Source organism: Diabrotica undecimpunctata, chromosome 1, assembly GCF_040954645.1.
Source record: "Diabrotica undecimpunctata isolate CICGRU chromosome 1, icDiaUnde3, whole genome shotgun sequence".
Classification (NCBI taxonomy): domain Eukaryota; kingdom Metazoa; phylum Arthropoda; class Insecta; order Coleoptera; family Chrysomelidae; genus Diabrotica; species Diabrotica undecimpunctata.
Window position 1 is genome coordinate 83,654,568 of NC_092803.1, and position 15,134 is coordinate 83,669,701.

The following is a 15,134-nucleotide window of genomic DNA, read 5'->3' on the forward strand; positions in this document are numbered from 1 at the left end:
TAAGAATATATTAAGAATATTAATGAAGGTATAGCGTATATTGACTTAAAGAAGGCCTCAGGCTGAGTACAAAATAAACAACTGATCGAATCCTAACATGCGATATAGCAAATGAAAAAGGAGGATATAACGAATATATTCAGATAGAAAAAACAAAGAGATTACCTAAAGGGCACTACACATCATCTTCTTTATTAATGATCGTATAGCTATGAACATATAGAAGCGTCAATGGCGTTTCTTAGTTTCAAAATAAATAAGCGTTAAAGTCAACATTTAAACATAATTAACTTCCAAATACATATGTTAACTTTAGGTATATGGTATATGGTCTCAGATCCTTCTTTCAGTGCGCCATCTCTTTCTAATATGTGTTTTATGTGTTAACCTAGGGTAGTAAATATAATTAAAGTATTAAAAATTAAAAATTTATATACGTTCTACATCTATTACATGTTCGGCTTTTGTAGACTTAGATTATTGCGACCATATTTGATACGTGAATAATAATCCGACGACTGAGGAAATTAATCAGGAGTCACATTTATTTTTCAACGCGAAATAAAGGCATACGAAAAGGAACTTGATCACTACATTCAACAGATGCGGTCGCCGACCAGGATGGTGATTTGCCGATTTCGTTCAACTCTCTAAATAGACGGGTTTTGGAACACGTTCAACTCACTTAATCCGGTAGGTGGGTGGGTAGTTATTTCCCGTTCAACATACTGAAAAACGAGAATAACCCCCAACGCCCCCAACGGATTTCTGATCGACTTTTTATACAGCGACTGATCGTATAAAAACATGTTTTGTTGAATACATAGGCGTAATACGTGAATAATAACCGAAGACTGATCCACCACATCGACAGGTTTTGGGACACGTTTAACTCACTTGTTCTGGTAGGTGGGTAGGTAGTTATCCTCCGTTCAAAACACCGAGAATGACCACTAATTTATTTCTGCTAAGTATTTTATACTGCCAGTGACGGTATAAAAACATATTCTGTTAAATACATAGGCGTACTATAGACGAGTATATTATTGTATAGCGACAAAAAATTATATATCCGTACTTATTTCCCAAAGAAAATCAACATATTGCATCGTCATATTGTCAAACATCAGTTCCTAAGCAGTCGAATCGTGACAATATTGAAATTAGAATTATCGTTCTGTGGTTTCGTGAGCAGACGTGATTGAAGTCGTTCAAGCCAGTTTTTACCGCATGGTGATTAAAAACCGGAAAAATTTATTTGTTAACTTAATAAAAAAAAATAACTTTTTCAATAAAAAAGAAAAACTTAAGTTGTGTTTTTGTGCACAGTCCCGTAAAAACAATACGCCACTATTAAACTGGAAATATGTCAATATGTTCATTCTAGTCAATTCTTTGAAAGCAAATGCTCCATATAGGGATTTTATATATACTAAGGTGTAACATTATTAAGCTACATAATTTAAATTGGAATAACTATTATTTCTTTTTAATTAAATCAATTTGCAATAGTTTATTCAAAAGTAAGTAAAAACATAAGTTTTTTTAATCCAAATTGCAATAAAATACCACTTTTATTTCATAACAAGTGTATGTTTGGCTAATATAATCCTGACGCTTGTCTCAAATTGCACGATTTAATATGCCTAAAACACAAGCGTGAGTGACGTCTGAAAGAAAGGTCTGATAAAAACTATAGTAGTACCCCGGTACTAGTTAAAAGACAATTAATTTCGAATTTTGATAAAGTCTTAAAATATACTGTTTGTTTAGTTTAGTCTATTGGCGTCTTACATTATAGGCAAATGTAAACTAGGTGGACTGTAACACTGGTTTTATTAAAAACTGCAACAAAACGCTGTTTAAACTAATCTTTATCGACTTTTTGTAGATGGGCACCTTTACGAACAAATTTATTGTTTTATACCGAACTACTTACAATTGTACATTACTTGTTGATGTCTGGATAAAAATTCTTTAAAAAAAGCATAACATGTACTCTATGTGTGTACACATTTTTAAGAATTTTGTGTTTGTTAAAAGATGAATACTTAATGTTCAAAATTATGTCTCTGTCTGTTTTGTGAAAAATTTTTGGTAAAAGAAAAATAACTCAAAAATAAAATATGTTCAAAATTTTACGCATAATCTAAAAATACAATAATACATAGGATGTTCCGTTAAAATTAACAAAGTTTACAGCGACTGTTGGTTTTACCGCAAGCCTTAGTAAGCTGTAGATATTTTAAACGTAGATCAGTTGCAGTAATGCAGAACTGCAAATTTTCAGGTTTCCTATTCGACCACTTTCTGAGCTAAGTCTACTATCAGATAATAATATTATCTGATAGTAAACTTACCTCAGAAAGTGGCCGAATTAGACATCTAAAAAGGTATAAAAATAAAATAGTAGATGTGATAGGTTCGTTCTGGACCGGAAGTGACCTGTCACTCTAGGCCACGCCCCCGGTGACGTAGGTAGGCCCTCGTGTATCTAGGCCACGCCCCTCGACCAATGGTGTCATAGGAACGCCCCCAAGTAAACGCCAGACCAATGGTGATATATGAACGTCCCCACTCTTGAAAAATACTTTTATCCTTTTGAAAAATACTGGAAGCTGCCCATAATGCACCACATCTTGATCCATTAGAGCCCATTCAGTTCGATTACAATAAGTTTTTACATCGTTGAAACATATCGATATGTTCTTAACATTGTTTGGAACGTTTGTATAAAGGACATTATTAACAATAGCTGTGAGGATGATGAACGAGGTTGTTAGTTGAGACATATTGTTGGTTGAATTCTTTTTAACGGGTATTGTATTTTTGATAGTTTTCTAGAAGACAAATGAAAATCAGCAAATCGTTTTTCAAGTGCGGTTCTATCTTCGTACCACTGAATATCGGCTTTCAACTTTTGTATTTGTTCGCAAAACTACCAATCTGCACAGCATGGAAGTCATTAATGAAATAAACAATCAAAATTTAAAATCAATATATAAATAATTGTTTTAACCCCCTTCAGAATATAATGTTGACGATAATAATTATAATAATTGTTCAGTTGACGATAATAATTATTGTTTGATAATAACAAAACCATTGCAAATTCGTTTATTTAAAATTTGAGTAATTTTTGAATCTCCCCAGTATATTGTTTTGAAATAATATTGACATATTTTTAATTAGCGTGAAGTCAAGAATATCCGGCGACGTTCTCGTTAGCAATATTTCGCGTCATATTACGTACGGTTGCGTCATGCTATGAATAAGAAGCTACACCACGTCGAAAAGGAAATGCACGTGTTTCCGGCGACCGAGTGAGAAATGTTAAAAGGAAATGCACATCCTGTGAGTCACTGGCTGTAAATGCATACATTCTCTCGCGTTATAATTTTATGCTAAAATTACTCTCTTTGTCCGTCATTCATCTTCTTTTTCGTCTGTCACCATTGGTGTTCGTTGAGGCGTATCTTCGTTATTATTGGGGGAATGGAGGAGGGGAGTTTGGTGGTTTTTTCGTTAATATTGTGGAACGTCTCCACCAGTCGTTCTCATTGGTGTACGTTGAGGCGTATCTTCGTTATTATTGGGGAATGGCGGGGGGGGGGCGTCTTTCCGTACGACGTCTCCACCATTGGTCGATTTAAGTACTTCTCATTAGACTTCGATGCACACGTTCCCATTGGGGGCGTTCCTATGTCACCATTGGTCGGTGAGACACGAGGATGAACTCAATTTGATGTCATGATGCCGCTAATGGGCGTAGATACCTTACGACGTCACGAGTAGGGCGTTTTTGTGTCACCATTGGTCGAGGATACGTTCTTACATCGCGAGTGTTGCGTTTCTGTATCATCATTGGTCGGGGATATGTTCTAACGTCACGAGGGGACGTTCCTATGTCACCATTGGTCGAGGATATGTTCTAACGTCACAAGTGGAACGTTTCTGTGCCACCATCGGTCGAGTATATGTTCCAATGTCATGAGTGGGGCGTTTCTGTGCTACCATTGGTCGAGGATATGTTCTAACGTCACGAGGAGACGTTCCTATGTCACCATTGGTCTGGCGTTTACTTGGTGGCGTTCTTATGACACCATTGGTCGAGGGGCGTGGCCTAGAGACACGAGGGGCGTACCGACGTCACCAGGGGGCGTATCCTAGAGTGACAGGGCACTTCCGGTCCAGAACGAAACTATCACATCTACTTAAAATAAATATAAAATATATTTTATAAAATGAATTAATATAAAAACAATTTCAATTAATTTTTTCTGATTTAATTGTATACCTACTTCATCGAGTATTTTTTCTTAATCAAGTGTCGGTTACTTACCCAGAACCGGGATAATAATAAGGAGGGGGTCTCTCATATTCAGTTGGAGCTCTTTGGTACTGAGGCGGTCCTCCATTTGGAAATTCTTCCCAGTGCCTACACAAATAAAAGTTTTTAATAGTAAAATCGTTTTTAAGTTATTTGAGCAACCGTTTATCAAATTGTCTTTATAGTTGTTTTTTATGTGTATATATCTTGGAAAATGCTATTTTTTGTAATAATTTAGTGGAAAGATGGATAAGTTTCCATATTTCCATTAATTTTTTTAATGATACACATTTTAAAAAATAAATATAAAATAAATAATCCGTCGATCGGATAGCCAAGCGGGCTGGGCGGCTGGCTTCTGCTTCGCTTCACTGCGAGAGATGTCAGTTCAATCCCCAGCTCGGTGTACAGAAAACAAAAATGCTAACGCAGCAGTTTAAAATTCTAAATGAATCTGCGGCTTAGTCTAGAATATGCTGGTATCTGATCGGCCTATGGTGGAGCAGTACGGCAAGAGATAAGGGCTTGCGGCTTGGTGATACTCCTCCATAGATCCCTACCGGAAGGGTGTGTGCCGCCTAAATACCGGGTATATATATATATATATATATATATATATATATATATATATATATATATATATATATATATATATATATATGTATATATATATATATATATATATATATATATATATATATATATAAATTATTATAGTTCTTAAACTATTTCCTTGTGGCATTTTTTACATTGACTACATGTTTTGGGAATAAATCACAATAATTGTAATTAAAGAAACACTTTTAACTTCCAGGTAGGAAAACGATCTCAAAATGCAAATTATTAAGTTATTCAGTAGTCTCGACTGTAAGTTTTTAGTTTTGAGTTAGTATTATTATAACAAAAATATAATTGGCCGAGGTACCGTAGACGTTCGGATATAATAAAGTATTCTTTGTAAATACAATGAAGCCGACTTTACTTAGTAATTAGGCATTTACTTAACATACACACTATAAATTAAACTTGTTTATAATATGCGACTGCCTCATATGAGCTTTATAATATGAGCAATGGCACAAGCTATAAAAGGAAAAAAATCTAATAAATTGTTATAATTAACGCATAATACTTTCTATTCTTGTATTATTATAGGGTCTTTAATTATGGCTTTCTATCTTTAAATTTAAATAAAACAAAGTGTGTGAGATATTATTCGAAATTTTTTATTCCTTTGAAAGGCCTCCCGATGCTATTATCTACAAAATAGAACAACGTTTAAACATTCGACGCGGCTTCGCTGAATGGCACGCATCCGAAATTTTTAATTTTACATGACTGGTGCATAAATCGGGCCTAATTTAACCAATCGGTTATATTGGCTTTGAAGGGCCGCTGTGGTTTATTCGCATAGACTTGCGACTTAGCAAACCTACAAGAAAGATTCTAACGTGGTCAAATCGCACGATCTTGGTGGCCAGTTAACATTACCTCTATATGAGATGGCCGTGCCCTCAAACCGGTCGTGCAGAGTGTCCAATGTGGCATGAGCTGTTAATTACGGTGCAGTAACCCCGGAGGTCAGTAAACCCAATCAACTGTTTTGTCAGCATTTAATTTTTATATAAAAGAAATAGTATTGTAATTAAATTCAGTTATTTTCAATCAATAAAGCAGTGCAGTATAGTTGTAAACGTTAATAAAGGGTCTTTTTAAAAAGTCCCTTGGCGAGTTTAAACCTTTAAGTGGCACGGTGCAGTAAGATAGTGGGAGAGTCTACAGAAGATCCTCGTCGTTCTTAAACGTTTACCCGCTACGAACCAACCAACTTCCAGGGAAAACTACGGCCGTTCAACCCCAGAAGTCAACGAAAATCCAGTGTTAAAGTGTAGAAATCAATTTATATGATAAAAGACGATAAAAAATTACTCCCGCTAGTCAATTAAATACTATGGCCGTGGCACCCGCTCCCGCTCTAGTTTTCGACGTAAATAAAGATCTTTCCATCGTGCCTGATTACGATGGTAACCCTCATGAACTTCACAACTTCATTGAAGTTACTACAATGCTTCTTAATCATTTCTGGGATCACAATAATCCCGATAACTTCCAAAATCACATGATAACTCGAGGTGTAATGAATAAAATTAAAGGAAGAGCTCGAGAAATCATTTCCGTATATGGGTGTAAAGATTGGCCCACAATAAAGACCATACTAATTCAAAACTTTGCCGATCAACGTAATGAAAATTCAATTACAAGAGACATGGTAAACTTAAGGCAAGCACCTAACGAAACTCCTCAACAATTTCACGAGAAAGTAATGTCACTTTTAAACAGAATTTCGAATCACATCGAACTACATACCAACAATTCAGATGTAAAGAGGAGCAAAAAGGAATTATTTCAACAACAGGCCCTAACTACGTTCTTAGCAGGATTAAGAGAACCAATGGGATCAACCATACGATCAATGAGGCCAACAAATCTTGCTTTCGCTCTTCAATTCATCCAAGAAGAAAACAATATTAGATATTTGCAGAAAACAACCAATTTTTCATTGCCAAATAAGAATTCTACACACATACAACCCTAGAGACAGCCGCAGTTTACAACACCACCACAATGGCAACAACCCATGCCCAGGCCACAGTTATATCAACCATTTTTCGGAAGTAATCCAGCACCGTCCCGACCAACATTTACCCCAAGATGGCCAATACAGCCCGCTCGATTCCAACAACCAAGGCAACAATTCATCGCAAACACACAACCTCCAAGACCTAACCCATGGGCAAGCAGACCACCGCAACAGTACAAACCAACACCAATGTCTATAAGCACACGCCAAACATATGGTTATATATGTCCCTATACGCCAAACGGATAGGGACATAACAGAGGTTCAAGCTTCAGAAACTTTAGGCCGCAGCAACCGCAACCACACACCCCAAAGTTCACTGTAGAGGAGGTGTTCAATATTGAACAAGACGAAAACGATACCGATGCCTACTATGGAGAACAGACATACTACTATCCAAATCAGGACGCATATTCAGATGACTACCACGTAGAAGATTACCAAAATGCCCAATACGAAAAAGAAGATGTAAATTTTCCAAAACTCCAAGAGGAAAACGAAGAAACGTAATCGAACTCAATTCTTACTCAGATAAAAAAGAACTTCCATATATCGAAATTAAAAATCCTCCCCTTAAACTGCTTCTTGATACAGGGGCAACCAAATCATTTCTTAGCCCCGAAATTGCATCCAAATTTTATAAAAATTTTATCAAACATGAACCGTTTGTAGTCAGTTCAATATTTCAAAACCATTCACAGGAATATTGTGCTGTAATTCCAATCTTCCCAGAATTTAACTCTAATATTAATTTAAAATTCTACCTTTTTAAATTCCATAAAACATTTGATGGTCTTATCGGCCTCGATAACTTAAAACTTCTACAAGCACATCTTAATTTCCCAGCATCCACACTAACTACAGCACACTCAGTTCTCCCAATCTTTTATTATGAAACCAACAAAACACAATTTTATACAATTCAATTGAAACCCAGAACAATCACACAAGTACGACTTCCAGTAAAACAAACAAAAGGTACCATACTTATACCAAAACAAGAAATACAAGGGACAACTCTAAGAGAAACTCTCAGTGAAGCCTGCAATCATCTAGCCTGGACCGAAATGATCAACAATACTGATGAACCTATTCAAGTAGCATTCACCGCTCCTGTTAAAAGCAATCCAATAGATCTTCATGAATATTACCTGTATACCTTGGACATCATTCCAATGGAAACAGAAACAATAATAGATAGCGATCCTCTCATCAGAACAGATCATCTAAATTCAGAAGAAGAGATGCATATCAGACCCTTATGCAGAAAATTTGCAGATATATTCCATAATCCTGATGATACTTTAACATTTACAAATCAAATAAAACACCACATACGAACAACGGATGAAGTCCCAGTTTTCACAAAATCATATCGATATCCACACGTACATCGAGAAGAGGTTCAAAAACAGATCACATCAATGCTGGACCAAGGCATCATCAGACCAAGTCAATCACCCTGGTCATCTCCAATTTGGGTCGTACCAAAAAAACCAGAGGCCTCTGGAAAAATTAAATGGAGAATCGTACTCGATTACAGAAAGATAAATGAGAAGACTATAGACGATAGGTATCCAATTCCAAATATCACGGACATCCTTGATAAACTCAGACGCTGTCAATACTTTTCCACCCTCGATCTAGCCAGTGGATTTCACCAAATAGAAATGGCTGGGGAAGATATACAGAAAACAGCATTTAACGTGGAAAATGGCCATTATGAATACCTTAGAATGCCTTTTGGTTTACAGAATGTACCCTCTACATTCCAGAGAATAATGGACAATGTGCTTAAAGGACTCATAGGAAAAATCTGCTTGGTATACATGGATAACATAATCGTATACTCAACCCCACTTCAGGAACACATGGTTAACCTTAAAAAAATCTTTGAAAGACTACGAGAAACTAGGTTCAAGATACAGATAGACAAATGAGAATTAAAAAAAAAAAAGAAGTTGAATTCTTGGGCCACGTCGTAACTCCTGAAGGAATAAAACCAAATCCAATCAAAATTAAAGCCATCATAGACTATTCCATACCAAATACTACCAAGCAGATTAGAGGATTTCTAGGACTACTTGGATATTACAGAAAGTTCATTAAGGATTTCGCAAAAATAACAAAACCGCTCACCTCATGTTTAAAGAAAGATGCCAAGATAGAACACACAGAACAATTCCTAAACTGTATCAAAATCTGCAAGAACCTGTTAACCAACGAACCACTTCTACAATATCCCGATTTTACGAAGCCTTTCAATCTCACCACAGATGCAAGCAACTTTGCTATAGGTGCTATCCTGTCACAGGGTCCTGTAGGACAAGACAAACCCATTGCATATGCATCAAGAACACTGAACGAGACCGAGCTTAAATATTCTACCATCGAAAAGGAAATGCTTGCAATCGTATGGCCTACTAAATATTTTCGACCTTATTTATTTGGAAGGAAGTTTAAAATTCTCTCCGATCACCGACCACTTCAATGGCTATTTTTTTTAAAAGATCCGAACTCGAAACTTGTTAGATGGAGACTAAAACTCGAAGAATTCGATTATGAAGTCATATACAAAAAAGGAAAATCCAATACGAACGCTGATGCATTATCCCGTGTCGAAATCCACACTAAAGAAGTAAGTACCATTGACGAACACGTAGAAGAAATAATCAGTCTATTATCCAGAAAAGAAGATGACAACATATCTATGATCAACCATCCAAACTCAGCATGCGATCCAGATGAAGAAGATCCTATGGTTAACTTAGACGAAATTATCAAAGAAAAACAAACATCCGGCCTAACTGCAGAAGAAATGAAAGTAGTAGACGAACTTCTACAAGAAGAAAACCAAAAGATTTACAGTCAGCCAACAAAATCGCTAGACCAACAAGACAACAACACAGATGGTATCCAACATTCTACAGAGGAAAACCCAATACTCGGAATTCCAATCAGCAAAAGACCATTGAACTGTTACAACAACCAAATCATATTCAAATTGGTAAATTACAGTCCTGCAAAACCTATAACAGAACAGTGCTTCCTAACAAAGAAAAGAATGCACGTCCAACTAGATAAAAACGACATGAAAAATGATATTTTTAATTTCTTCAAGAACTACGTCGATACAAAAAAGAAATATGCCATCCTATTCGAAACTGATGAACTCTACCAGTCTGTCTGCAACATACTTCGAGAAACATTCAAGAATTCTGCATTTGATCTTGTAAAATGTAACAATTTACTAAAAGATCAGAAAGACAGAAAACCATCGTACAAGACTATCACCAAGGAAATACAAATCATAGAGGAATTAATGAAACAGAAATTCAAATCAGAAAACATTATTACTGGCCAACGTTGAAAAAGGATATAGAAGATTATATTAATCTCTGCGATACTTGTCAAACAAACAAATACAAATACGAAAGTTTATGTTAACTCCAACACCAACGAAACCACTGGAAATTGTTCACATAGACACATTTCAAGCAGCAGGACAAAAATTCCTTACCATCATCGACGCATTTTTAAAATACGATCAAGCGTACCCAATAGAAGGATCAAACGCGATTAACATCTTAAACGCATTCCTGCTATTCATCACCCACCATGGACTACCACATATGATAATTTCTGATAGTGGATCTGAATTTAAAAATGGACTTGTTTAAGAATTCGTGGACACTCACAAAATCTTAATCCACTACACAATACCTGATAACCCGCAATCCAATGGAATGATCGAACACTTTCACTCCACAATCATCTTCGAATATTAAAAGAAAAAAAGAAAACACTTAACATAAAAGACCAGATGCTATACGCCATTATGGCATACAACAATTCTATTCACTCAGCTACCAAACAGAAGCCCATCAACGTCCTTAATGGTCACATATATGCTCAAGATCCATTCGATATTGACATTAATAGAACACTGATAAATAATTACACACATGAGCACAGATTGAAAACAAAAGAGATCTATAAAGAAATAAATAAGAAATTGCAAGAGAGCAAACAGAAAAACATTGAAAAGATAAACGAAAAACGACACTCTCCGATAACATATAAACCCAGCACGAAAATATACACTCGAAAAACAGTAAAACGAAACACTTAATAAGAAAATAATGAACGACTATAACGAGACAGTGACACTACTAACCCACAATCAAGAGATAATAGCCGCAGAAACCAACAAAATCCGAACAGACTTAAACCAATTCGTCTTTGATTTGAACCATTACATGCAAGTTCGAAACGTTTTAGACCAGATGAATTTAGCCTTACAAACCATTATACAAATATTAGATGACCTACAGACAGCAATCACATTCGCAAAAATCAAAACTCTTCATAATGGACTTATAAAATCAGACGAAATAAGATGGGCCATCCAGAAAATGCTAGAACATCATCCAGCTTCTCAGCTACCATACCTCGAAGAAGAGGACCTGATGAGATATTACGAGATAGTAGAAGTAGATGGTTACTACTCCAATCACTCTCTAGTCTTTATCTTACATTTTCCCATTCTTTATTCCAAAGTATTCACATATTTTCATCTATATTCACTTCCAACCATAAATAACACAATAATTATTCCACCTGGACCATATTTAGCTTCTAACTCAGAACTTTTTCAATACATGGACCTACCATGCAGAAAGAGTGAACCAAAGAAATTCATTTGTCCAGAGAAGTTCCCGCAAGAAAATACAGAAACTGACGACTGCATCAATCAAATCCTAAAATTATCCAAAGATGCCGCCCAATGTCAAAACGTGCCGATCACAATTAGCAGAACAATTATCCCAAAAGTATCGGAAGCTCACTATATTGCTGTTTTCTCAAAAGCTACTAAAATCTCCACCCACTACCATCCCTCACAAAACCTACCAAGGGGATGGAGAAATTACGGTGCAGTAACCCCGGAGGTCAGCAAACCCAATCAACAGTTTTGTCAGCATTTAATTTTTATATAAAAGAAATAGTATTGTAATTAAATTCAGTTATTTTCAATCAATAAAGCGGTGCAGTATAGTTGTAAAAGTTAATAAAGGGTCTTTTTAAAAAGTACCTTAGCGAGTTTAAACCTTTAAGTTGTTTGACACGTATCGCCGTCTTGTTGAAACCACATATCGTTGGAGTCACATCCAATTCAGGCTAAAAGAAGTTGGTAATCATTGACCTATAGCGCTCGCCGTTGACGGTGCTGGCCTGACCAACGTCATTATCAAAGAAGTATGGACCGATGAAACCACTAACGCAAAATCGACACCAACCAGTGACTATTTCGGGATGCATTGGACACTCTTGGATCCTATCTGGATTGATACCGTCCCAAATACGACAATCCTGTTTATTAACGTACCCATGCAACCAAAAATGAGTCTCATCGCTGAATACGATTTTTCGATGAAAGTTAGGGTCAGTCAGAATCAGTGGACTCACATTTATCCATCACACCTCGAACAGTACTTTCGGTATGACGATTATGACGACCGTAAAATAGGCGAACACCCATTTTGTTAAAACAATTTATTCGCTTTATTCATCCATATTATATGGTTTGGCAAAAAAGACTGAATAGATGACATCTAATTTGACAGTTGTACCTTCAACAATGTGGCCGCTACCAACTGTCAAAGTTCGGAAGACCCTATTGGAGGAACCGAGTATTTTTGAAATTATATAAAATACTGTACTTACTTGGGAGCCATATCAGCGTATCTGTTATCAGGGGGTTGAGATCCGGCAGCATATTCTCTAGTAACCACTTCTCCCATCTGATGACGATCCTCAGGCCGCTTTCCTTTCTTCTTCTTTTTTCCACGCTTACTCCCTCGACTAAAACGTTTCCAAAATATAGATCATAATGCAGACACGGCAATTTTGAACAAATACGAATTTAGAATGCATTGGAAAATACTGCATGAAAATCATAAAATCATATATATTACTAATTTTACTAATGTTTATTATAATTTTACTTCACATCGACCCTGTTAGTGTCTTTACTCCATCGTTTTCTTTTTCTGGCGTAATAACTAACTTGTTCAATACTACCAGCCACTTCTTTTAAATGTTTCACAATTCCATTGTATCTTTTTATGACACTCTATTTGTTTTACCTATCTCTTTATCATCTTGCTTATTTAATCCTAAGCTAGAAAAATTCTGTATATTTTTCTACTTGATCTTTGTTCTGCATTCTACTAAAAACGCTTTTAAATCTCATGTTGTATCCTCAATTGATTCTAAAGTTGGGTTAACAAATTCACCATCACCTAAATCAATTTGAGAAACAATTATAAACAAAATAAAACCAGATCAAGCGTTATTAAAAACACAATATTCTAATCAAAAAGTAGAAAAATAAAATTTTTAAGACATTTACAAAAGCACAGTACACTAAAAAATGGACAAAGTTTTTGGTAAGATTGATGCCACAGTTTATTTGATTCTTAGAAATCACTCTTCATTAATGCATGTCTTACTTGCTTTATAGCGTCAAACGCCATTTTTTAACTAATTAATAATTGATATAATCTTGGGCCTTTACTTTGGGATTTTTAACATTTTGATAGATTACTGATCAATAGAAGGATTGCAAAACCCTTAATGAGCTGAGTATGTCAATATAATAAACATTACAAAATATTAATTCTGCTTGAATATTGTCACCATATCCTTTGTAGTATATTTGCTTCTTTTTCTGGTCTTTTTCTTTAACTAAAAGGTTTCTTGTACTGAAGTATTCTTAAGATTTTCTGTAGATTGGATTTATTCAGATATTACTGATTAGTATTTTTAACGACATCATACATAGCTTTATTTGGAAGATATTATCACAGCAAGATATGTAGGACAGCATCATTTGTGAGGCAAAGTCAGCCTATCGTTTATCTTTCTGTCACATATTTTTAACTTTTAATTTTTGGCACTCATCTTCAATTCTAATTATTTTTTAAGGCCAGATTGGATATTTCTTATGTGTCCTTCAAGTTTGGTATACAACAATAGAGAATAAGTTTAAATTGGATGGAAGATTTCAAACAAGCCAAATTAGTGCTTCAACGCCACCAACGGTTTACCTTACACAAGAGCCAGACATTAATTAATATTACGCTACATGTTAAGACATAAACACCATAGCTACCGTGCAAGACACACACTTACCTGTTCAAGGGAACGCTGTCCCCACGGTCAGCATAGGCGTCGTATAAGTATTCGCTGCAACACGACATACAAATACAAATTTTAAGTTAAAATCATAAAATCATAAGATATTTATATAAGTTGTAATTTTAAGTTATGTTACGTTAGATGTGGTAATTTTTTATATGTTCATTCTAAAGGGAGGGATTGTCAAAACGTTAAATAAAACATGTTTATCAACTAATTTTGGTTTCCTCCATGTGTTCTACATTTAATACTCTACTGCTAGCTCTTCTAATTCCAGAACTTACATAGTCGAAAACGGACAAATATCCATTTAATACATTAACCGTTGTAAATTATTAACAATCTGATTTTCTGTATGTAACGCTTCAAAATTAATTTTAATTTATCAATATCTATATATTTTTCCTGTTTTGTTAAAGTTCCCCAATATAAATACATTTTTGTAAATCTTTTCTCTTCCTCCAAAATGTTTTAATAAAACAATTGAAGCTTTTCCTCGCAGCCATAGAACTTTTTTCATTTTGTATATGATTTACCAATTTACTAATACAATTTAAGAACAGTTTTTTCGGAACTTTAAAGAAGCGGTTTTCTACCAGAAATATAGAAAGTAATACAAAGTTCTAGCCTCTAGTTTCTTTCTACGAGCTATTTTCGACTTAGCGAAAACATGACCACAATGCGTTGAATTGCCTTTGTATAACGCATGAATGCATACACCGAAAGATCGTGTACTTGCATCTCAAAAACCATGAAATTCAATTTTTTAAATGGATTCTAGCAATAAGTATTTGGGAATTTCTAAACTATCAGGACGGGAGATTTGATCTAAAAAACTTTCTTATTCATTTAAAACACCTCGTGAATGATTTCTGTATCCCAATCTAGTTTTTACTCATAGCTTTTGCATTATGATTTTTTTTGATGATGATAGAATAAAGCTGAGGTTCTTTTTGTAAGTGA

At 35.1% G+C, this 15,134-nt stretch overlaps 1 protein-coding gene across 5 annotated transcripts in view; it reads right to left on the bottom strand.

Moving 5' to 3' along the window:
* LOC140450917 (prominin-like protein) overlaps positions 1 to 15,134 on the bottom strand; it is a 238,424-nt gene that overhangs the window by 2,966 nt on the left and 220,324 nt on the right. For 4 of the 5 annotated variants that reach the window (XM_072544616.1, XM_072544601.1, XM_072544606.1 and 1 more), the window contains 3 exons: positions 14,166 to 14,219; positions 12,696 to 12,833; positions 4,343 to 4,438 (listed from right to left, as the gene is read on the bottom strand). In XM_072544616.1, coding sequence (XP_072400717.1) covers positions 4,343 to 4,438; positions 12,696 to 12,833; positions 14,166 to 14,219 — 288 coding nt within the window. The remainder of the gene's footprint in view (positions 1 to 4,342; positions 4,439 to 12,695; positions 12,834 to 14,165; positions 14,220 to 15,134) is intronic. The other variant, XM_072544622.1, reaches the window with a different exon arrangement.